This window comes from Mesocricetus auratus, unplaced genomic scaffold (genome assembly GCF_017639785.1).
Source record: "Mesocricetus auratus isolate SY011 unplaced genomic scaffold, BCM_Maur_2.0 Super-Scaffold_15014, whole genome shotgun sequence".
Classification (NCBI taxonomy): domain Eukaryota; kingdom Metazoa; phylum Chordata; class Mammalia; order Rodentia; family Cricetidae; genus Mesocricetus; species Mesocricetus auratus.
In genome coordinates, this window is record NW_024429186.1 from 18393236 (window position 1) to 18418941 (window position 25706).

Genomic DNA, 25706 nt, shown 5'->3' on the forward strand with positions numbered 1-25706 from the left:
CGTGTATGCACACGCAGGAAGGGAGGGAGGGAGGGAATATCAATGTGCCTTTAGCAACAGGACCCTTCTTAGTCTATACATGCCTCTTACGTATCACTTGGGGTAGTGTTCTAGGCAGTGGCACTGCAGTGGACTCAGTGAAGGCACTGGCTAGAAATACCAGGTGCTCGTGGGTTTCCACGGGGAGGTGAGAATCCCCACCAGGTGCTCGTGGGTTTCCGCGGGGAGGTGAGAATCCCCACCGGGTGCTCGTGGGTTTCTGCGGGGAGGTGAGAACCCCACCGGGTGCTCGTGGGTTTCCGCGGGGAGGTGAGAATCCCCACCGGCTGCTCGTGGGTTTCCGCGGGGAGGTGAGAATCCCCACGGGTGCTCGTGGGTTTCTGCGGGGAGGTGAGAACCCCCACCGGTCGTGGGTTTCCGTGGGGAGGTGAGAACCCCCACCGGGTGCTCGTGGGTTTCCATGGGGAGGTGAGAACCCCCACCAGCTTTGTAGTAAGCTTTCTCATCAGAGGCCAGCCCTCACTTGGCCTTCCCGATTGCACAAAGCTGACTTCTGAGGCAGCAGGCCCCAAGTGGACTGAAAACAGGGCCCCCCACTCCCCAAGTGCTGCATCCTGTGGTGGTAGTGTGATGGAGGGCAGTGCTTCTAGTAACAACGACAAAATTTTGAGTATCTGCAGTGTATATCTGGTCATGCTGAGATTTTTCCCCCCAGAGGTAGCATCACTGATGTTGAGTCCTGGGTTTAAGCTGTAGCAAGCAGCCTCTGCAGAGTGATTGTGTAAATATCTGCAGTTTCATCTGCAGTCCACCCCAGAGCTCTTAGGAAAGGCTTAACTGTGTGTTTAGTTATTTTGGGCCTAAAGCCCATTTAATGCATTATGTAGACAAGGAAGCATTCAAGTGCATGGACCTTCCTAAGCAGCTCGTCATGGCTGGAGAGTGGCTCGGTGACTGAGTGCAGGTTTTGCTCTTGCAGAGGACTGGAATTCAGTTCCCAGCACCCATCCGTGTCCGGTTGCTTACAACCCTGGCAGTTCCAGCCCCGTGGGGATGCAGAGCTTCTGGCTTCACCTGCACTTCATGTCTATACCCCCCAACACACTTACTCAGAATTAAAAGTAAAATCAATCTTTTTAAAAGGTGTTCAAATACCTTAGCATATTATATTTCCTTTTGTCATAAACTGGTATGATCTTCATACAGAAGTAAACATTTCATTCTGATCTTTTAAACCCTTGAGTCTTGCAATAGTGTCTCACACGTAGCGACAGCTGATAGATGATTATGATGGAGTGGATGATAGAAAACAGATTAATAATCATGTTGTTCTTCCTTTGTGTTCCCAGACAATAGCCAGGCAGTTGGCAGAAATCTTGTTACGGGGCATGTGTGAACAGAGCTACTGGAACCCCCTGGAGGACCCTCCCTGCCAGTCCCCTCTGGACGACCCTCTCCGGAAAGGAGCGAACACCAAAACCTACACACTCCCTCGCAGAGCCCGTGTCTACTCAGGAGAGAAGTATGGGACTCCATGTCCTCAGCTGGGGACTCTGGGAAGGGGATGTGAGAACAGGACAGGTTTCACCCATGTGGAATCAGACGCTCATACTAATTGGCCAGTTCAGCAGATATACCACACCACTGTTCATAACTCGGGCAGACGTCTACATGGGTGGGCAGACACTCTCCTCTCATGCTGGGCCACCTTGCTCAGCTACCGGCTGTCTGTGCCGGTCTGTGGGATTCTCACTCCACTTACCACAGGATCCCCAACATCATCCAGCAATCAGCAGCCACATTTATAGCTAGAGACAATAGGCATTCATTACTTCAGCAATTCCCCCACCTTTAAAAAAGCTTGTTCTTAGCCACACCATGTATAAGGACAACGAACAATTTGCCATCAGTTAAGAGGAGATGTCTCTTTAGAGCTTCTTTACTTTTGCAAGATTTTAATTTGGGACTTGATTTCATTAGAGGAAAATGGGCCAGAGGGCTGCTACCTTCTCAGGCCTCCCTGGCCAGGATGATGGAGGGTGGAGAGACAAGGATGAGGGCTGGGAGAAGGTCACTCATTTCCACACTGCCCCTCAGAGACGTTAGGTTTCCTCTGCCTGTTACTAAAGGACAAAGCCCGGGGGCATTTCCTCATCTGTACAAAGGGAAAATAGACACGAGTGACTGATGTGGGGACCTCTTGAGTGTTGTCGCACTGACAAGGTGCTAAGAGACTATAAGCAGCTGCTTTGGAAACCCTGGAGAGCACGCTGTGGATAGGCCACCTGGCTTCTGGCTCTTCATGTGACACGCACGCCTGACTTTTCTTTACCTCACAGTCGTCTTACTCAGTTTGCATCTCTTATGAGGAAATGAGGAAATGGACAAGGGAATGCATTCTTGACTTTTCCCTGGGACTTAACTCTAATTTAGTTTTTGATCTTCATTTTTCCAGCCTTGCTAAACTAGTTTGCCATGCTTCCTCCTGGACTCATGAGACCCCTCTTCTGGGCCCCTTCCTACTCACTGTGAAGTGCGACTCCCTCAGGAGAGGCTATCCAGAAGCAGATTTGAGATCCAAATTCTAAGTGACTTTTATGTCTTCAAAGCAGTCTGGGTTTGTTTCTTACTTTAGACACTTCTGAGTAGCCTAGGTGCCAGATACAAAAAGTTCTCAGTTACCAGTCTTCTTATCCAGTGACACCCGGGCAGAGCTCTGCCCCTGGGCAGCCTTACCTCAGAGACAGAAACTCTCCTATTTCATTGGCTACTTAGTGCTTCCTAAACAGCTGGCCCTGTCACTCTTCTGACACCACTCAGATATCAGCGTCCTACCTTTGTAAGGAGAATTCCGGGAGGCAGCCCCACCCAAGCTTCATTGCATCCAGACAGAGGTGAGCTGTTTGGTTTGTACCTGTTTTACTCCCTATGGCTCACCACTGTCCAGCTCACTGGCTTAGAATTGCAGTCATTGGCTCCCAGTACATACATAGTTATGAATGCATCACAAAAGTTGGGTTGAGAGTTTCCACTTCTCCAAAAATAATGCCCAGTTCTCCTTTTCAGTGTCACCCTTTCCCCCAGTCCCTTAAATTCATATGCATTTTTTGGACCTACTTGCTCATTTCTTGTAGAGAAATAAATTTTTAAAAGCACTGGGATTTTGATCGGAATAGCTTTAAATGTGTAACTTGTAAAACGATGCAGGTAATACTGGTATCTAAATAGTATTGCATCTTCTGGTCTGTGAGCACAAAGTGGTTTTTATTTATTTATACTTTTAAAATTACTTCAGCACTGATTCATAGTTTCCAGGGTGTAAGGTTTGTGTTTCTTTTGTTAAACATATTCCTAATATTTTGGTTATGCACATGTTTTCTTTTACTTTTTTCCTTTACTTTGGAAGAGGATGTGTGCTGTTTAGTTTTTATTCTAAAAGTCACAATCTACAATCATTTGAGAAGAGGGAGCCTTAATTGAGGAATTGTCTAGATCAGACTGTCTGTGGGCATGTCTGTGGGACATTGTCTTGATGGTTAATTTGTGTAGGAGGATCCACTGTGGGTGGTTCCATCCCTATGCAGGTGAGTATGGGCTGTATAAGAAGCTTAGCTAAGCATCAGCCTATGGGACAGTGAGCCAGAGAACAAGACAGCAAGCAGCATTCTTCCATGGTTCCTGTCTCCAGGTTCCTGCCTTGACTTCTGTCAGTGCTGGAGTGTAACCTAGGAGTTGTAAGGTGAAATAGATCCTTTTCTCCATAAGTTGCTTTTGATCATGGTGTTTATCACAGCAACAGAGAAGCAAGCTAGAACATGGTGCTGGGGGAGGAACCCTGAGCCCTGCACAGAGCACTAGACAATGCTGTTCTGCTGAGTGGCATCCCAGGTCCCAGAATTGTTTCAGTTTTTAAAAAATTTCAACCCACTTTTAACTTTGTTATAGGTTTTAATAATATTATTCTCTTTTTTTCAATTTAAAAAATGATTATTTTAGAGTTTCATACAGTGTGTCTTGATCATATTCACATACACCCCAATCCTCCCAGATTCACCACTCCCCTCCCCACTTAACTTTGTGCCTCCCCCCTTTCTTAAACGTGTCAAGTCTGGTTTGTGCTGCCCATCTGCTCTTGGATGTGTGACCCTCCACTGGAGTCTGCTCAGCATACCAGGCCTTAAAGACAGCTGACTTTTCCCAGCAGCTGTCAATCACCAGTAGCTCCTTACGAATGGGACTTCATGCCTACCTCAGTAATTACACATTACTCTTCACATAAAGGTGGTGAAATTGCTATAGGCTTCTTTCATCCACTAACTGTCAACATGGGCTCTAGAGGCACTGATTTTGTATATTGATATTGCATATTGCAAACTTACTGAATTTGTTAATTCTCAGTTTTTTAGATTCCTTAGGCTATTCTGTCATCTATAAATATAGTTTTACTTATTACTTTGAAAGCTGGGTGCTGCTGGTTTCATTCCTTAGATGTAGGGCTAGATCCTCCGTTACTCCGTGGATAGAAGTGATGAAAACACCCTTATCCCTGATCTTAAGGCAGGAAAAGCCTTTTGGACTAATTAGTGTTTGCTGGAGGCAGAGTTCTTCCTACTCCTCCTTGCTGTCTTTATCACGGAGTATTGAATTCTGTCAGAGTTTTTGTGCATTGTTCAACTAATTGTGGGGATTTGTCCTTTATTGTAGTGCATTTTATCCATAGTTTTTTTTTTTTCAGATGTCAAACCAGCCTTGCATTCCTGGGATAAATTCTGTTAGGTCATAGTGTATAATCTTTTAAAATTTATTTTGGGGTTCTATATGTTTGTTGATTTTTACACGTGCACTACTAAAAGATACTGTTCTATAGTTTTCTTATAAAACCTTTGTCTTTGGGGGCATGTGGATAATTCTACTCACATAAAAAGACTTGTGGGTTATTTCTTTCCCTTCTATTAAAAACAGAGCATGGAAATTGATATTAATTGTCTTGAAATATCAGATAGGATTTACCACAGAGCATCTGTCCTTGGCTTTTCTTGGGAAATCCACCTAAAGCTCTTGGTTGGGTTTCTTCATGAATCTGCCTTAGTGTTTCGTATCCTTCTGTATGCTTGCCTGTCTCATCAGAGTCAGAGAATTTTTCTCCATATACCTTCTTAGTCAGCCATGTTTCCTTTCCCTGCAGACGTGGTTGTTACAGCCTGTCTTTTCTTTGGCTCTTTTTTCTTGCTCTTTTTTTGTATGTGCACACTCACCTTCTTAGTTGGCATTTTAGTGGAGAGAGAATCCACTGAGCTTCTACTTGTATGGTGCTTCCTTGCTACCAAAGTGGGCTGTCTGTCTAACACACAGCAGTGATGCAGGTGGTTACCTTCTCAGCTGTCTCGTTACGGGGTAAAAGAGGGAACCTGCACAGGATGTTCAAACTTCATTTTGGTCATTGACCCTACACTCCCCTTCTGTGTTCAGGTTAGAACTTCTTAAGCTTTTTCTTTTGTAACCCCTTCTCACCCAAGAAATTTTTGTGCAACTTTGGGCATGTAGATAGGTAAAATGGTATATAAATCATTTGCTGACAGAAAAAATCAAGAAATTTATTTTAGAACAGCTGTTTGGGATGCATGTAATTGTCAATTCTGAAAATGCCACTTTATGTAAATACATATTATAAAATGGTAGAAATGTGTCTGGGGTCCTTTCAGAAACTATTGGAAATTCTGTCCTAATCCCAAGCCAAAATTCATTGGACAGTTTTTTTGTTTTAATGGAAGTCTGCAACTCAAACAGTATTTTTAGAAACCAAGCCTTCTAAACATAACATATACTAATTTTGATACCAACATGCTAAAGAATGACAGTAGAGAAATATGAAAAGACTTTATTCCTAGAATTGAACCATTATGTTTCTGTAAGAGCACAGAACTTCATATGTGTGGTAGAAACACTGCACTTCAGAACGTATGTTAACGGTTAACAGTGCATGTTGTGTTCAGAACAAAGGCTGCAGCTCTGTGTGTTCACCTCAGCTTGATTCTGAATTAACTTTGGTCACTGCATTCAGATACATTTTACTGTTACCAGATTTTTCCTGACCCCATGAGGTTGCAACCCACAGCATTCTTCTAGCTCTAGCAAACCAAAAATACCGTTCCGAGTGTTGGCCAAGATGGGCTGCCCTAAAAGCAGCTTTTCAAAAGCTCTACCCTCCACTGTACCCCAGTATGAGCTTGAGGCCATGATCCTTCTCTTCCTGATCGAGTGAAGTTTGAAGGAAGATCCTAGCTAGAGAGGGGAACGGTGGTCTGCCCTGGGTCTTTCTGTGAGGACACCTGCTTTGGCTTATTTTTAGAGTAAGCTTTATACCCTACATAACTGATGGGATATGAATGGATGGGAAATGAGCACTGACTTTTGGCTAGGTGCACACATGTGTAATAGCATCCTGCTCAAGAAGCAGATGTTACCAGAGCCCTGAAGCCATCTTCGTACTTTTCCCAGAACTGATTGGCCTGTTCAGAGAAACCCTGTCCTGATAATTAGCCCAGTGATTAGTCTAGTTGTTTGTTTGCTTTGTTTTGCATCTCTCTCTCTGTCTCTCTGTCTCTCTCACATACACACGCACGTGTGTGTGTGTGTGTGTGTGTGTGTGTGTGTGTGTGTGATATGTGCCTACAAAGGTCACAGCATACCTTGAAGGAATCATTACTTCCTTCCAGCACGTGGATTCCAGATTTCAGGGATCAAACTCAGGTCCTCTGGCTTGGTGGCATGTGCCTTTACCAACGGAATCATTTCCCCAGCCCTCTGTCTGTTTCTGTGAAGTTGAATTCAGCATTCAGAGGCTGAGGTGGGACAGTCACTTTAGCCCAAGTTAGAGACCAGCTTGGGCAACAATATAGTAAGACTCCATTTCAAAATAAATAAGTTGTTTCATTATCTTTAACAGTCATAGATTGTATATTCATTTGTGTCTAAGTTTTGTGTAATGTTCTATTTGAACAAGTCATGTGTGTTTTTTTACATGTAGCAGTAGTTTATTTTCAGTGCTTTATGCTATTCTGTTTTATAAATGTCTCTATGCTGGTCTGCTCCCTTATGGCCATTTAGTTATTTCCCTCTTCTGTTTGGAACTACTAGAATCTGTGGTGCTCTGAAGGTTCTTGTCCATGTCTCTCAGTTTATATTCATGCTTCAGCTTTCTTCCTCGAGAAAACATGTTTGGTGGCTTGGATAATTGCATGCATATTAGAATAGAAAATTAGCACAAACAAAGCAGGAGATTAAAGGCCATGCTGTTTCTACAAGGGGCTAGTGAGAAGGGAGTGAATGAGCACCTGTGGTTACAAGCCTTGGGTGGCCTTCCTGGTGGACAATGGAGGAGGAGGCGATCTCTGTTGAGTGGTCTTTGGGTGTGAGCCTCCTATTGGGGCTATGGAGAAGCAAGGGTCATCACAGGATCATCGTGGCTTTTGCTGGCAGAACTCTGGTCTCCTCGCATTCCCTTTTTGAGTCATTGTGCAGAGAGGCCTGTGCCCTCCCCAGAGACGCAGGAACCCTGTCCCCTCCCTGGGGGTGTAAGATGATAAGCCACATGGGACTTACCTGATTGCTGCGTGGAGGAACACTCAACAGACTTGGGCTGAACTGATGAAGTGCTTCTTTCTTTGTCATGAGGGATTTGCCGAGCCATAAGAGTTGACAAAGAAGAGGAGCTTTGGGGAGGTCCTTGTGGTCCTCTAACTGGACCAGCTGAGCCCAAGATAACTGCTCTCAATTCCTATTGAAACCCCTAACTCCTCTGGGACCCTCAGCTAGAACTTGGAGTTGAGTCAGCTTCCTCTGGGTAGAGAGCTCGGTGCCACTCCTGTAGCCACACAGAGTCACAGTGACTCCTCAGGGGCTACTGCCTTAACACAGCCACTTCCTTATTGCAGAAACCCCAGGTGTCAAGAAAGCTAGTATGCAGCTGGATATGGTTGATTTGATGTCCTTTTTACTTGCTCTAACATGTATATATGGCAGGGGAATCATTTTTTTTTCTAAAACTTACCTAGAAGCGATAGAAAATAACATGGTAGCTGTCAGTGTCTTGAGGGTACTCCTTCCCTGTGTCTTACAAAACTATAAGATGCATTGATGAGTTTATCCAAACTAAACACATGGGCAGTTTTCCTGAAGGTCATCCCTGTTGCTGGTGACATGGCTAGGCTGAGCCTACAAACCTTCCACCCTCAGCCTCACCCTGCTTGGTCTTTGGAGCTGGCCTCGTGGTCTGATGGCATCCCTCTCCCTGCCCTTCGTGTACCTCTCTGTGGAGCTAGTCCTCCACCTTCCTATTCCCTAGAACATAGGCCAGGGCACTCCAGGCTTTCCTCCTGAGGCACTTGGGCTCAGAGAAGAAACTATCACAAAAGGAGGGCCCTGAAAATTTTGACCACCCACTCTGGGCTCTATCTTGCATGAGCAAGGAAGAGAAGACGTAGTCATAAATGGGTCTCAGGAGGCTTTACTGTTTCCAGGGAACATTCCAGAACATTCCAGTGTGTTTTTGTGTCCTATAGTTTCTCTGCTTCTCCCACCTTTTGTCCCCAGCCCTGGAGCTTCTCAGTGTCCATCCACCTGCCTTATAGGGAGGGCCCAGGAAGTGGAATTAGATGCAGTTAATTCACTGCTTGTTAGCAACTCTGGTAAAAATAACACAACCTAGCATTGAAGCAGGCTGGATGACTCAAATGGAATTTGGAGATTATCCATGGACTGAATTGGCCAGTGTTAAGTCATAATTAGCACGGCTTGAGATCTCTCTTTTCAATTAGTCTGAACAATGTAGGACTAGCTAGCCATTAGAAAAATGGTTCCAGCTACTGCTTTATTTACAAGGTCCCAATTGCATGTAAGCATGGCCAGGATATCAGGGACTAATCAGAAGTGTTCTGTTTTCTGGAAAACCCAGTTTGCCCCAAGCTGATTCCCCACAGAGGTTTCGTCTCTGGGCCCATCCCACTGGCCATCCCCAGGCTAGCTTCTCTGGAGTCTGGCATGGCCCTGGACAGGAGCTAGAGATCCCCACAGGCAGAGTTCTGCAGGAGGACCAGGCACTGTACTTCCTGTGTTGCTTCCAGGGTTCTCTGGTGCAGTAAAACCAATACTGATGCTTCAGAGACCAGGATTTATAATTATCCGGTAGACGTGGGATTTTGCCTTTCTTTCTTTCTTCCATCTTTTTTCCTTTTGGAGAGGAAATCTCAATTAAATTATTGTTATGTTGTTCCTAGGAAGGTATAAATTTAGTCCTTATTTAGTCATCTTCAAAATAGGCAGTGTTCGGGTTTTTTTAACCAAGTTTATTTTTATTTATTATAACTCCTTTTCAATTCTCGAAAAGTTGAGTTTAGCCCAGTAGGTGATAACATGCAGAGTCCTACTCCAGAGGAAGGGGTGAGACAGGGAGGAGGGTGGCTACCTATCCCTACAAGTGCTCACAGAACCAAAAAAAGGATATACAGGGTGAGGATTGAGGTGTATTTGAATCTTTGTTTCCTAATCCTCAGCAGCACAGAGCTTAAAAGCTAGACTTTCTTTTAATCTAAGATTTTAGAGTTCAGCCAACCACCAAGAGATAAAATAGCAAGACTGTTCCTGCATCCTGCCCCAGAATGAAATGTGTGTTGAAGTTAAGATAGCTCCCTAAATTCTTTTGGTTCTAGAAATATTGTGCAGGCTCTGGAGCCACTCTTAATCTCATCAGAGTGACAAATGAGAGAGTAGTTGGCAGGAGGCTGCTGAGAGGTGCTGTAACGTTTGCCCGTCCTGCAATGACACACTAAGCAAGCACCTTGTTATTTACACTGTTTCTGGACTGACTTTACTCTCTGCCTCTGTAATAGGTGCATCTGTTATTTGGGCTTTTGACTGAGGTTTCTGCCATTTTCTGTCACCCATCTGCTTGCCACCTAAAATGTGTAGCAAAAATGTATTAATTCCACAGATTGCCATAGAAATAAGCAAGCTAACTAATTCAAGAATCCAAATTATCCAGTGTTTTTCATGGACTCTATATAAAAATGCTTTTAGCATTGTTCTCCGCTTGTAGTGGTATAACTCTTGTTATTTCAAAACTGCCATATACCAAAGCTGGTTTTCTCTACGCAGCATTTTTTGTCCTCAAGAAAACACTGAAGAGGCGCTGCTGTTACTACTCATTAGTGAATCTATGGTAAGTAGAATGTGATTTCCATTGTTCTTTCCCCAGTCCTGAGAACACCACTCTTGTTGGGGCCATTCCTTCGTTGGGATGATTTTTGGTCTAGAGAGCAAATTTTCCAGAAGGAATGCCTAAGAGGAGGGAAAAGCAGGTGTTTTGAAAAGAAGGCCACCTCTGTGTCCCTGGTCAGCTTGAGTTCTCCTGCAATGGTAGAGAGGCCTCTTGGCTTATCATCCCTCTGTCAAATCTGATTGGCTATTAGTATGTTCATCTATAAGGTAACTGGTGAAAATGGTCCCCACAGGAAGTTTGTCAGGGAGAGCAGCCCCCGCCTGTGCATCTCGGTGTGCCGGGTGTGATGGCAGTGCAGAGATGGGTCACTGGTGGGTACAGCCCCCCCTACTTTCCTGACAGGAGCTGGGTGGACGTCCTGGTACTCTCACTCTGCTCCTGCTCCTGACCCCACAGAATCTCAGACTGGGGGGAGAGGAGGCGCCCTCTGTCACCTAGGTCTGCTTTTATCGGGGCTGCTCTGGACAGGCCACCAGATCCCTTTGAAGTTCACTCTTAGTGTTTGGCCAGGATATTGACTTTCTGTCTAAACTCACGGTTCTTGTCTGTTGGGCTTCTGCTTTGTATCACACTAGGGATGCCAGCCCTGGCTTCAGGCCTTGGGGATGCCACACTGAAGTAGTTAGCATGACCACAGGCCATTGGTTTGTGCCTAGCACTTGAGCAGAAACACAGGTTCCTAGAGGCCTTCTGTCTACTTTTCTCTTTTTACAGATGAGGGCTTAAGGCCAGAGGAAGCAAAGGGCACGCCCTAGTGTGCTGGTTTGCTGCGCCTGTCTGTAAATTGTGTGGCTCCCTCCTCAGGGCTTTCAGCCCACCAGGCAGACCATAGAGGAAAAGAATCATAAGGAAAGTAAGAAAAGTCTCCACTCTCCACATGGTGCTTAGCTGGAGGCAAGAGAGACGCTGAGGTGAACTGTGGACAGAGGGCCAGGAGACAGGTGCTGTGTACTGGGAAGAGGTGGCCAGCAGAGGCTAAGGCTTCAGTGTGCATAACTCTCTTGCCTTGGGGTAAACTTGGGGTTCTGTTGTTCTACAAACTGGCCCACAAGTGTTTCCAAGAGCAGACTGCTTGAGTTACCATTGCTTTCTGCTGGGCTGCTGTTGCCGTCATTGGGCTCACTTGCTCTCTGGGCAGCGGCTTGCCCCATGTCGTGTCATCTTCCCTTGACCATGAGCTTGTAACTCAGGATGGTGTCATTTATATTTTCTGCTCTGCCTTGGCAGTATCAGGGAAGGAAGGCACACAGGTGACAATGTGGGTCAGTGACCACGTTTTCAAGTGAGCAAAGCCCACCTGCTTTGTTACTGGAGTATGAAGACAGCTCAAGTTGGCCTCCCAGCTATTCTGGACTCTACAACTTGGCAGTTAATTTCTTGAGTGCAAACTGGATTTTTTTGTGGTGTCCAAACTTTTTGATGGGTTATTGATGATAGGTGTGAGGTCAGGTGCTCCAGTTTGGAATTTGGATAACATGGCCACATGTCTAAGGCACTTGTCCTAGTGTGGTATAGATGTTTTGGAGTAGAGTCTTCATTCAGCTCACCTACTCCTTCACGGAAGTGATAGGAGCACAGATAGTGCTGAGACCCTCTGAGTCAGTCAGGTTTGCCTCTGTGGTATTCAGTTTCTGGAATCATCTCTTTAGGGAACAGTGAAATCACAGCTCCAACCAAAACACATGACTCCCCGTAAAGCTCTTCTACATGAAGTTGCCCTTAAGGAGCTCCCCCTCTGCCCCCACCCAATGTCCTTTGGCACTTTGATTTTTCATTTTTAGGACAGAAAAGTATGTGCTCAATTTCAGAACAAAGTAGGAACTGCCTTGTTCTTTGGATGTCTGGAAAAATGATACTCTTTATCAGTTCTGACTCTGGCTTAGAAGCATAAATGTCTTCACTGACTTTCCACCTACAAGAAGTCATTTGAAGGTGTACTGCTTCTCCTGCAGAACAGATTCCTTTTCTCCTGGAGGAAGAGACTGTCAGATTGTCAGAAGTGTGTCTGTATAACCTCAGCCAAATCAGAATTCTGGGGACTTGCTGGTAGATCTGCCGAAGGTTCTAGGGTATAGCTCTCAAAAGGTAGCCGTGCTTTCTAAAACAAGAGGAAGTCTTAAGAGTAACTTGAACACCTCTCCCACATAGTGTCTGTGGATTTTGTTTTGTTTTCTTCCAGGCATCGGTCTCAGTATAGAACATGTATAGCGAGTGAGTACAGCAGGCCCTCCTTCCTTCAGAGCGTCTCTTGTTGGGCTCAAAAGGAGCTGCGTAAAGAAAACTTAGAATGAAATCTTCAAAAGCAGCCTTGTTTTCATAAGAGATGACTCACTTTGTAGGAAGCGGCCTGTTTTATATAGTCTCATTTGGCTTTGACATTTAAAAGCCAGGAGTTTTCAAGTGAGTAAGTTCTGATGGGTGGCTGAAACTAAATGCCTTGGACACACACAGAAAGAAGGCATTTTGTCTCATTAGCAAGAGGAAGGTGTGTGCATGACCTTTCCGAATGTCAGGCAGGAAGATTAAACATCAGCCTAGGGGACAAGTGACCCCAGAACCTCATGTACCACTCTTACAGGGAATACAGAGCAGGCCTTTCCCTGCTCCTCAGACAGATGGGAGTAGAGAGCTCTGTTCATTAGCAGAGCTGAGAGTGGAAGAAGCAGGCAGAAATCTAACTTTAGTGATTTAGAACTCCCTATTAGGGGGAAAAAGAAAATGAGGTAGCTATCAAGAATCTAATCTATGTAGTGTATCTGGAGGGATCTGTGGAGAAATTAAATTTTAGAGGCAGTGAAAGCATGTTGGCGTGGGAGCATCTGCTTCTTGATAAAAGGCCTGGGGAAGCTTGACTGTTCTGGTGGATTTTTGCACTAAGCAGTGGAGATGTGAAATTGGCCAATGTTCTCCTGAGTCCTCTGTGGCAAAATGAAAATTGCTCACTTCTTGTCTTGTACATCTGTTGTGTGCTTCCCTTTAGAAGACTAAATTAGTCTTGGAGGTCTGTTCCTATGGAGGTGTCATCCAGGGATCTGAGTGTCACTCAGTGACGGAAGGGACGGTTTGATGACCTCCATGGGACCATTCAGGGATGGAAAGCACAGAGCTGGGAATTCTCTCCTGGTCCTTGGCATAGACTAGAAGGCAGATCACAGAAAGACACAGTGGAGCCTTACTTGAAGGATGCCGTGACTGTGCAGGCCTGCTGTGGGCTGAGGTCCAGGCAAGCTCTCTGCTTTGCCAGCCTCCCAGGGCTTCCTCCAAACACCTGCTGGCAGGCTCATATCTGGCCTTCAATGTTGAGTCAAACCATAGTCCTTGTCTGTGATGCTCTGGGGATTTTGGATATATGACTTGAAGTGACAGGTCTGCTACTCACGCCTGCCCTGTGGAGCAGGAGAGCCTAGATGGCCTCCATGCCACATGGCAATAATGGGGAGTAGGCTGGCTTACCATCTGCTTCTCTCTTCTATGTCATCTTCAGGCCAACCGAGATGCTGTGCTAAGTAGGATTCCTGAGCACAAGAGTGACCGCCTCATCAGCCTGCAAAGCGCGTCTGTGGTCTATGACTTACTGACCATTGCTCTCGGAAGAAGAGGCCAGTATGAGATGCTGTCAGAGGTACAGCTGCCAAGTCTGGCTGTTTTCCAGGTTGGGGCAGGGTGGGGCACATTTTTCCAGTCAAGATGACTTGGGGAAGGGCCATAAAACCTAGTCCTTTGTCTCCTTCTGCCAGTGGCATATGCTATTGGACCAGCTACTGAACTTTGCTCTCCTAGTTCTGTGATGGAAATGATGGTAAGCTTCCTCATATTGGAGGACTGGACTCTGCAGGCTGGGAGTGGAAGGTGGGCAGCGCTTCCCAAAGCGGTGTCTCTCCCAGCATAACCTCTACCATAACCAAAGCCCCTCTTCTCTGACACTAATTCCCTTAGAAACCAGTTCGTTCTGTGCCAGAAAGGCACTGTCTTTGTTTAGAAGGTTGTGCTTGCTCAGAAGCTGACTGGTAGATTCCAGGTCTTGGGCAAGGGGCCGTGATGTTCTCACCCCCTCTACTAGGAAACACTTAGGACAGACATGTGATGTTTTGGTTTCAAGTGGAGTTAGTTCATCTGAGCCAGGGTTATGCATTATTAAGCTCCTGCCCAGAATACCAAATTTCATGTTGAGGAGGCTAAGTAAGTCAGGAGACCAACTTATCTTTCTTTTTAACAAAACAGAAAAAGAAGGACAGAAACAACCTATTTTGTTAAAATAAACTTTTCTGTGTTATTTATCTTTCCCTTTCTAAATTTATACCCATTGCAACAGCCTCTGGGCATGAGGACAGGGAGTGAAATACAGTAACAGATTGACTGAACTAAGATCAGAGCTCAACTCAGCCTCTAGCCTGCACTCCTCACCACATTAGGAAGGGGCCCGGGGAACACATGGGCATGTGTGGCTTAATCCTGATTCAGTCTGTGGTTTGGTGACTGTACAGGGCAATGGTTATTCAGCCTTCTGAAAAGCCGAATCCCCCACAGTGCAGTGAGACAATGGGTGTGTCCAGATGCCCACATGTACATAGCCTGCCCTGCTGTGACGCAGTTCAGGCCTAGACTTGGGCTGGACTGTTCTCACTCCGCCTTCCAGCCCCCTCTGTGGGACCCTTAGTTCCCTGGGCCTCTGTGTCCCTGTGTCCCTCAGAGACTTTGGACTTGGTACCATCTCCATCTATTACAGATATGAATCAATAGAATTATAAAAAAAATTTTCAGCATACCTGCGTATTATAGAGGTAAAGGGCAAGCAGCAAGAATTCACTCACTTTTGGCTGACCAGAAAGACACACATCCTGTGATAAAGGCTTAGACACATGGTCTCTTCTTTTCCTGCCTTTACAGGTAGTTGGGACTTTTTCCACAAATGTGATAGCTGCACTGATTGAGATTTCTAATGAACAGTTTGATGTCACACCAGAAAGATGAAGGCTCCACGGTACCTCAGGGGGCGCAGTCCACCCTCCGCTAAGCAAGAGCCCGCCCTCCATTTCATAACACTTAGAATGGCCTGCTTGCCCATTTCCTCATTTACTGGGGTTTTCTTGAATCTCTTTGGCTTGTTTTTGGTGTTCTCACTTATCCTTCTACTTTTTCAAGATTTTTAGTTAAAACAGGAACAGAACATTTTTTGAATTCCCATGCATCCCTACCACTGTGTGGCTGTGTTAGTCAGCTCTGTAACACCACAGTGAGATTCCTGCCACAGGCCGCCCATGAAAAGAGGATTAATCTTCAATCCTGCAGCCTTGGAGGTTCAGAGTCTATGACATAGCCACTGCTTGGTTTTGTCTCCTTACAGCAGCTGGCAATGGTGAGAGAGCCTTCAAGAATAGCACAAGGCTGCATCTCAGATCGGGAGCAGAAAGGGAGTGGCCGGAATCACTTCTTTTATTGCATATCTCCCCATTTGAGAACTTGCAGGTTCATGGGAACTGCATCCTGGACTGGTCCCTTGAGGCCCATACCCTGTGCACCACCTTCCCAAAGCACCATCCTGGACAATAAGACTGCAATACACCCTTATGGACACCAAAACCATAGCAGCAACTATCACCTTTAATTCCTACATATGTCATCATCCTAAAAGGAAGGTTGGGCCTGAAGAGATGGTTAAACATGCTTGCTGTTCTTGTAGAGAACCAGAGTTCAGTTCCCAGCACCTACATCTGTTGGCTCACAGCTGTTTACAGGTTGCACACATCATAACTTGTTTCAACACTTCACTCCATTTTATGGAATAGCCTGTTGCTTTGGAGCTCAGTGCTTGGGTTGGTTCTGTCTTTGGCTGATTGGAATAGTGTTACGAGGCAGCTGGATTTGCCTCTAATGTTCATGAATGGATTTCCAGTCTTCTGTTTAGAAAGCCTCAAAGCTCCCCTTCTCCTTTTTTCTTTTTCCTTTCCTCCTACATCGAACTTTACCTTGCTGTGTCTCTTTCTGTCATAAGCAACAGCTCTGCATGCTCCTTGAAGAATCAAGCAATACATAAAAGTCAAGAAAATAATAGTCACTTAGAGTCCAGAAATCCTGAGCTAGCTGCCTGACCACTACATCTTAGAGACATCTTTTTTTTGTTTTGTTTTGTTTTGTTTTTCGAGACAAGGTTTCTCTGTATTGTTTTGGAGGCTGTCCTGGAACTCGCTCTGTAGACCAGGCTAGCCTGGAACTCACAGAGATCCTCCTGCCTCTGCCTCCCGAGTGCTGGGATTAAAGGCGTGTGCCACCAATGCCCGGCTCTTAGAGACATCTTTAATCCATCTTTATGAAAAACAACCTGTGACAATGAAGAGAGAGAGAGAGAGAGAGAGAGAGAGAGAGAGAGAGAGAGAGTGTCTACAGGTACAAGAGAGGCTTCTTGCCTGGCTGTAAAGCTCCTGTAGGAAAAAACAAAAGATGATGAAATCAGAGAATATAGCAGAGCAGAGTTGTGGATCCCCAGCTAGGAATGGTTAGAAGAGGTGAGCCTCTACATCTGAATGGGGTCATCAGGGCCTGGTGGGAAGTAAATATGCCAGGCAGTACTCCTTATGGTCAGTTTGCCCTGTGGTTTCAGCTTTTTGTGGTCAACCTTGGTCTAAAAATATTAAATAGAAAAAATTTTAAATAAACAATTCAGAGGTTCAAATGCTTGCCGTTTTGAGCAGTGTGATGAACTCTTGGCCCAGCCTGCTCTGAAAGGAGGAAACATGGAAGGTCTGCCTGCTTTTTGGTTATTTAGTGACCATCTCATGTATCAGATCCACTGTCAGGCATGGCAGTGTTGTGTTCTGTACTAAGTCCCACACTTCGTGGCAACCCTGGAGGGCACATAGAAGGACACAGCTATGTAGGGGATGGTGTTGGCCCCTCTCTAACAGGACCTAGTCACCTGCCCTGACTGGTCAGTGAGCTGGCCTTGTGTGCCCCGAGACTGTGGCATCTTCCTTTTGTGCTGAGAGTACCACGGGCCCAGGCCTTGGGAGGGAAGAGGCTCTGTCCTTGAACCTTCCCTCTTGCTCCCAACCAGCCTCAGGGCCACAAGAGCAGCTTTTCCTTCCTAAAGGAAAGGGCTTTTTCTCCTTGGCCAAACTGGGCCCATAGGCACCAGGAAAATAGAAGACAGTGGCTCTGCTGTGAGTGGGACCCCTCTCTTGTCACTGGCACCCTCAGGCAGAGGGTGTGTCCTGAAGACACTGTAGAGACCCAGGCTTTGGAAATCTGACATCAGGGCGGGGGGCATGGCTCCCTCTGTGCCCCATTCTTTCACAGTGCTTTTTCAAGATGGAGGGGGGCTGCTCTCGGAGCGCAAGGCTGGTCGCCTTAGCATATGCCCACATCAACGTTGCTTTTCTCCAGGGCCCTGTTTACCCTGCCTGTGGGCATGAGGAGTGGAACAGTAGAAAGAAACCGAGGTTTATCTCTGACAAGTTTAAATATGAGCAAATGTTTACCATTGCTCCAGTGCTGAGTTTTCATGGTTTTTTCAGGACTAATTGTGAGCCCTGCTGAAAAGTTTGTGTAGGAAGGAACACTTCTTTTTCCCCTTCAATTTAAACAGCAGCCCTAGTTGGCATGACAACCCCTCTATTAAAAGTGAAGCCAAGAACCCTGCTTCCTCTGTTTTTCAGAATGAACCCAAGCTGCTAAGGAGGTTTGTTTCTGGAGTCTGACTATTAACAATTCCACTTTGACAGAATATTATGGGGTCTTTTGGAGATGGTGTATGTTCCCCCTACATAGACACTGCAGCTTTAACGACAGAAGGGATATTTTTAATCTTTCCATTGAACTCATACTCATTTGTTTATGGTAAATCTCTAGTTCTGTGGGTAGAACTGTATGGCTAATGACTGTACCTAAATGATGTTTGTGCCTCCCCAATCTAAACACTTCTGATATCAGGAGACTGTGGAAATGCTGACCGCCTCCAACCCTGCTTAGTGGGCTGCCATCAGCTAGGAGGCCTCAGGGCTTGACTGCAGCCTGCCTTACCCTAGGCACCCAAGTAAAATGGCGATGTGTGAGCGTGCCAGTACAGATAGTGTTGACACATACATAGGGCACAGTTGGCTTCTCATGGGCCCTAGGAGACCTTGCTAAAAGGCCAGTGCTCTGTAGCCAGTGTCTGCTCAGCTTTTCTTGGGTTTTGGACATACACTCTCCTGGAAGAACAATGAGTGCATCTTCTCAGACTGTCACTCAGAGTTAGGAGTTCTTGCCAGAGACATGGTTCTTGCCTGGGACAGAGCTGCTAGGTTGATCTCAACTCTGGTCTACCTTTCTGAACTAACCTGGAAGAGTCATTAAATCCATTTTTACACAACAACCTTCCCCGGAGAATCTCAGCCCTGGTGCAGTCGCTGGGGTCTCCATCTCCCCGCTGTGGAAGCCTTCTTAGTGAAGCATGCTCTCCTCTCCTCCTGGTGTTCCTGGGGGCAGCGGAAGCAGCCAAAACCCTTAGTGTGCATCAGCTTCAAGAAACTGTTCCAGGTGTACACTGCCTGCTGTTTTGTTTTCACTCTTTTCTTCCTAAAAAACTAGTATACTGTCTTAATCTTTTAAAGACACAATTCATAAATATTTATTGACATTCACACTGTTGTACAACTGTCATCACCCTTCCAAACTTATCCATTACCTCAAATAGAACTGTACATAGTTAGCAGTAGTTCCCCATCTCTCTTCCTACACACACACACACACACACACACACACACACACACACACACACACACACACACCGGCAACCTCTAATCTTTCTGCCCGTGAATTTGCCGATTTCAGGTACCCTAGTATAAACAAGTCACGTTGCACGTGCCCTATTATGTCTGGATGAGCTAATGTTTTTAAGATTCAGCCTTGTTATGATAGTGCATCTGACAGCATATTATCAGAACTGCATCCCTTTTTGTCAGAACAATGTTCCACTGTGCATATCTGTCACATTTTGTTTATCTGTTCACTCACGGATGGATGTGTTAGTTGTCTTCATCTTTTGGCTGTGGTAAATACTCCATGAACACCACCACATTCTAACACTTGACATAAAATAAATCATGCAGTCCGTGCCCTTTATGTGTGGCTTATTCACTTAGCTAGTCTTCCTAAGTCAGCCTTGTTGCAATAGTGTTGTATCTGACAGTGGGATAGCAGAACTCCAGCATTCCTGGGTTCCTCTTCCCAGTTCTCTAGGGGTGGAGCAGCCAAGTCATATGGAAATTCTGTGTTGAACTTTTTGAGGAACTGCCAATGGTTTTTCACAATGGCCTTCCCATTTCACATTCTGCCCCATATCTGCTGTGCTCACCAATATCTGTTCCTTTGATTATAGCCACCCGGGTAGGTATCACATGGTATTTCATTGTGAGTTTGACTTGCATTTCCCTAATGCACAGAACATCTTTTCTTATATATACTTACTGTCTATCTGTATGTCTTTGAATAGATAGTTATTCAAGCCTTGTGCCCATCATTTAATTGTTGATTTTTAATTGTTATAGTTCTTTATTTAAAATGTATAATAAATTTTTATCAGATATGGTTTGCAGATATTTCTCCTAGTCTGCATGTTTTCTATTCACTTTCTCAATTGTGTCCTTTGATGAACCAGGTTTTGAGTCTAACTAAGCCCTGTGCATTTTCTTCTGCTGCTCAAGCTTTGGTGTCTTTCTAAGGATCCATTGGTTCAGTGCCAAATCCCAAATCATGGCAGTTTGCCCCCTCAACTTGCCCGAATAGGTTTTGGGGTTTTGCTCCTGTGCTTAGGGCTACTGAGCTCCCCTGGGTGGATTTTGTATTTATTACCTTAGTTTGTTTTCCTGTTGCTGTGATGAAATGCCCTACAAGAGCAGCTCAAGTGAGAAAGGGTTTATATGACTGATACTTACCGGTTAGAGTGCCTCCAACAGGGAAGGCACAGCACCAGGACCCTGGGAGAACTGATGTGACATCCATAGTGAAGAGCAGAGAGCAAGGAATGAATGTATGCCTGCTAGTGCTCCCCCTTTTCTCTAGTCTTATACACTCCATGGTCCAAAAGTTCGGGGAACGATGCCAACCAGGTGGGCCTTCCCACCTCAGTGTCATCAAGATAATCCCTCCCAGACATTCTCAGAGCCCCTCTCTCAAGTGATTCTGGATTGTGTCAAGTGGACAATCAGAACTAACCATGGCAGAGGCTATTGATTTGAGTGTGGAAGTCACGTAATCCAGCACTTTTCCTTGCAGAGATTATTCTTTCCCTGATTGAATAGACTCACCACTCTTGCAGCAGCCATACGGCCGTGTCTGTGGTCTTTATTCTGTTCCACCGGCCAGTATGCATTTAGCCTTATACAAATAAGCATCAAAAATGACAGGGTCTTCGGATATGGTTTAATCACTCAGCTTCAGTCCTGTCAGAAATACTGCCAACTCTAGAGTCTCCAGAGTCCACCTGCACGCTTCATAGTGCTTTCTCTTTTGTCTGTGGCTCTCCTTAAGAGAGAGCTGATCATTTGGATCCACTCTCTTTGTATTTATTCCTTTACTTAAGCTTTTGATGTATGTTTGTTTTGTATGTAGTATCCCACTGGCCTGTTTGCCACTGCCTGCCACACTCTTGACTCCTGACTTCTTTCTGTAGTCCTTGCATCCATATGCAAGGTGAAGCTACACCACAGTCTAAGAGTTAAAACTTGGTGTCCCAAACCAGGTTAGAGAGGCTAACAAGAAAGATCAGAGGAGGAAAGGCAACTGAGGAGGAGGAGGTAGAGGAAAGGAACTGAATTTAGTGCTTTTTGCAAGGCCAACAAAGAACAACTATGTTCGCAGCATAACAGAGGGTGTTGGATTCGAGTAGGAGCCGAGGCTCCTCTACTCCTGTGCACACTTGGTCAAGCTGCTTCATGGAGTTGAGAAGGTTGACTGCCAGAGAACACCTCACTTTCTATTCTCACTATGGCCAGAGGCAATAATGGCCTTTAACTTAAGCTTTTCCAAAGCAATGAGACTCGGTGGTCCTCTGCCTGGAGCAGCCTTACTGTTTAAAAACAAAAAAGAAGCAAGGGGTGGGGCAAAGGTAGCCTGTATTTTATTTCCAAAATGAAGGGGAGGAAACGAGTGATCTTTGACGTTGTGTATGTTTTCCCACACATCGGGAGGGGAGGCTTTTGTTAGTTACTTGAGTCCTGGAAGCATAACTTTTACAAACTTTTCCTGGACCCATTCTCTGAAGCAGATTGCTCAAACTCCATTTTAATTTGTACTTTTAATTTTAATTAACCTAGAAATAAGAGCATTGTGAAACCTGGGTTCTGACTTCCACTCTGCCACTGTGTGACCCCATAGGTCTTGTTGGCTCTCAGGGTCTACATCCACACATTTGTAAAGTAAGCATAGGACCAGGTTACCTTGAATCTCCACACACCCTATGATTAGGTGTCCTGTGTGTCCATAACAGCGGTCCCAAATGGCTAAAGAAGCAGCATATCATTCGTCTGCCTTGTTAATTTTTTAATGTGTTATTATACAACTACAAAGAGTTACTTTAATGATATTTAATAATCGACTTAATAAATAAATACATACAATGCAAGAAATACCAGCATCCTAGGTGAAGGGCCCTGAAGGATCTCTGTGGTGAGAACAGTCCACAAGGACAAGGGAGAGCTCAGGTCGTACTGTTCTCTTAGTGGTGATGGGTGTCAGCTTTAGGCATCAAGCCAAGTGTACAAGGTATCTGATTATTTATTTCTACCCTTTCTCCCATGGGTTTTGGATCTCGAGTCTCATTCTTGAATTCCCAGAATAGGTCCTGACTTCTCCCTGCCTGTGGCATTGTGCAGCTGTCACTGCCACACAGCCAGTTGGTGTAATTGGGCTTTACGTAGAAGGAAGGTAATTGCTAAATCCCTTTCTTATGCCAGAAGAGTGGCTCATTCCCGGAACCGTTCAAAGATGGCTTCATACCAAAGTAAGAGAAAGGCAAAGCCCTTACCCCAGCAGGAAATGGGTTTGCAAGTGATGTGCTGGCGACCACTCACATGGTGATACCCTTTAGCCTCTAAGGGATCTACTGCCACATGTCCATGGCAGTTGGCAAGTGTCACCTGGGCTTCAGCAGGTGTCAGTATGTGTCCATCCTGGAAAGCCATCATACTGCAGCTATGCTCATCTTCTCTTGTAACCATGGAGATGGCTCAGAGGTGCCCACGATGCTGTGTGTATCTGACCCGCATTCCTCCCAAGCCCCGCTGCCCTTCCTCTGACACCAAAAGTAAAAGGGGGCAAGGTCTCACTCGCAGTAACTATTTTCCACTCAGGCTCCTGTCACTCTTCCATTCCCAGGGACTCTCCTACTTCAGATCTGCTGCCACATTGTGTCACAAAAGCAGCCACAGCAGCTGTCACAGTTGCAGGATTGTTGCACTCACTCTGCCAGACACCCTTGGGAGCACTGCCCGTGCACTGCTTCTTTCCCACTAGTAGCCCTGTGGCGGTGTGGGGGGGGGCTGATCGAGCCCAGCCATCTGTTCTCAGAGCTGGTTTCTTCTCTACAAGGCCACTCACCACCCCTCATGACATGCCAGGTCTGTGTGCTCCAGCAGCTTCTCACAGTTATGTCCCGTCCTGCCATCTCTGTGCACGCGACACCTGCTACCTTCTGAAAAGTCTGTTGTCATCAGAAATACTACCAAAATATGCACATTCTTTATTTTGTCAGCATATGCCCTCTCACCAACCTCCTTACAAACATTAAAGCTGTCCATTTTCACATTACAGCGGTGTTTGGGGCTTCTTAAACACTTGGGGTAGCACCCACCCCAGGTAGGAGGAAAATTATGGGTATCAAGTATCTCCAGTCACAATGCAAGTCTCTTCTTGTAATGGAACTTTGGGTGACCTAAGTTCTTAGAGGTGTATATCTGAATATTTCTGAGACCGCAAGGGAGGACTTGGCTACATACTCAAACACTGGACATGACAGCAGAATTTTGGAGCATCTCGAACTGTTTGAACATTTTAAGAGCTAGTGTGCTTGGCAGTGTAGCAAAGATGCCAAGAGCCCACAGCTGCAATGCAGAATGCACACAACTCTGATTGCATCTGGAGTGAGGGTAGGTTATCATTGTTGGTTTGCACCTTCATACTGTCTCTCTCTGTCTCTCTCTCTCTCTCTCTCTCTCTCTCTCTCTCTCTCTCTCTCTCTCTCTGCTTTTTAAAAATTTCATTCTGTATGTATGTGTATTTTGCCTGCATGTATGTTTGTACACCAAGGAAACCAGAAGAGGGAGTCAGAGCCCTTGGAACTGGAGTTACAGACAGCTATGAGCTGCCATATGGGTGCTAGGAACCAAACCTAGGTCCTCTGGAAGATCAACCAGTGCTCTTAACCTCTAAGCCATCTCTCCAGCTATGCTCATTGCTTTCTGTGGTAGGGTTTCACTATGTAGTACATGCTGGCATCCTGCCTCAGCCTCCTGAGAACTGAGGTTACAGGCATGCGCCACCTTACCTGCAAAAGTTCTTAGGGTGTTTGTTTGATTGGTGTGTGTGTGTGTGTGTGTGTGTGTGTGTGTGTGTGTGTGTGTGTGTGTGTGTGTGTGTGTGGTACTTAGGGTAAAGCCCAGGGCCTTGCATGTGCCAGGCAAGGACATATCAAATGAGTTGTACACCAGCCCTTTTGAAGTCCATCCTCAGCCTTTGTAACTGTTTGGTTCCTCCATGGCTTTTCATGGGATGTGGTTGCTACAGCCCTGAGAGAGAGGGAGGATCAAGCTAGAAGACTGAAAGTCATTGTAGAGGAAATGCATGGCTTGCCTCAATCCTTGTCAAGCTGAGTGCTTTTTGCAGATAGTCCAGAAATGTGCCATCTGTCAGGCTGTCGTGGAATCAGTAAAGTTTCTTGAAAATTCTCAGATTGTAAAGATCTCAGTATTTAATAGCTTCAGGGATCCGTCCCAAAGAGGTTTGGGAGCAGGCACCTCATTAGGAGACAGAATACTGATGGAGCCTGAACCTTAGGGATCTTGAAGCCCCCTGTTCAGTACACGATGCTGTATGCAGCAGGTGATAGGCAAAGTGAGGTGTGTGACATGACTGTCACTGGAGTCTCGGGTCAGCCGCTGCTGCCGTGATTATGAGCTCAGACTCTGGAACCAGGCTACTGGATTCACAGCTAGCTTATCATCAGCATGTGTCCCTTAAGTCTGTGCACTTCAGCCTCGTGGCCCTTCAAGGAGGATTGCAATTGTACCTTCCTGTGCTGTTTAAGGGTGATCGAAGGCGCCAATGCTTAAAATAGTGGCTGGTTACACAGCAGGTGCTACCCAAGCCTTGCCACGGGAGTGTGCCGCCCACACGCTACCCAGTTCGTGACACTGGTCTTGTTTGTGAGGGCCTCGTATGAAGTTAGTTTATAAAATGTAGAAGGTGGTGACTACTGTAAATTTGGAATTGGAATACAATGATAATTATAATGTAATCTCTGGAGGAGGTTTCCTATAAGGATTCAGGCAGTGTGCTGGCCTGCCTATCATCTGGCAGAATGCACTCAGGCAGTACCCTGGTCAGCCCGGGTGCAAAGGACCTCTTTAAAAGAAAGACACCCACCCACCCACTTCTGTTCTCTTTCCCGCTCTCTCTTCCTGCTGCTCCCCTGGGCAGACAGGACTTTTCCTGGCTCCCTCTTCTCTTCTGTCCTCTCCGTGTCTCTTTACCTCTTTACCTCCTTTCTCGTTCCTTCCCCCTCCCTCTCCTTTCTAATAAAACTTCTCACTAAGCTCTGTCTGCCTGGCGTGTTCGTCCCCCGCCTCAGTCACCCTCGCTCGCCATGGTATCCACCAATGTTCCCCTCCCGCATTATCATAACATTTCCTCCCCAAAGTTGAAAAATATTCTTTATTTCCCTGTAAGTTCATGGTTTGGTTTTTTTCACATTTGTCTCTTATATGCCCTGAACAGATTTTTATAAAACATTGAGGTAAAATTCAATTTAAAATATTTTCTATAGGAGAAAGTAGTCACAGTATACCGTCTGATGTAAGGTTTCTTTTTCTCCTACTAACCTATAATGCTAGCTTGTTCTTTCTTCCTCCCCTCCCAACTTTTTTGAACAGGGTCTCATTTTATAGTTCTGGCTGTCCTGGAACTCCCTATGTAGGCCAGGGTAACCTCTAACTCACAGACATCCCCCTGCCTCTGACTCATGAGCACTGGGATTAGAGGTGTGCACCACCATGCCTGATCATGCTTTTTCATAAATTCAGGTCTATGCAATCATGGGCTTCTTGTGTGTTTCTATTCAGTGGCCAGTTTGCTTATAGCTATATTATTCAGTCCTAATTACTACAACTTCAGTAAAAGGTTTTAGAAAAACCAAGATGTCTCTACTTTTTATTATTAAAAAAAAATGCCAGCCAGTGAT

At 45.6% G+C, this 25706-nt stretch overlaps 1 protein-coding gene across 5 annotated transcripts in view; it reads left to right on the forward strand.

Moving 5' to 3' along the window:
• Nucleotides 1–25706, forward strand: part of Ttc7b (tetratricopeptide repeat domain 7B) — a 204623-nt gene that overhangs the window by 95156 nt on the left and 83761 nt on the right. For all 5 annotated transcript variants that reach the window (XM_040742629.1, XM_040742631.1, XM_040742630.1 and 2 more), the window contains 3 exons: nucleotides 1350–1522; nucleotides 10153–10216; nucleotides 13761–13898. In XM_040742629.1, coding sequence (XP_040598563.1) covers nucleotides 1350–1522; nucleotides 10153–10216; nucleotides 13761–13898 — 375 coding nt within the window. The remainder of the gene's footprint in view (nucleotides 1–1349; nucleotides 1523–10152; nucleotides 10217–13760; nucleotides 13899–25706) is intronic.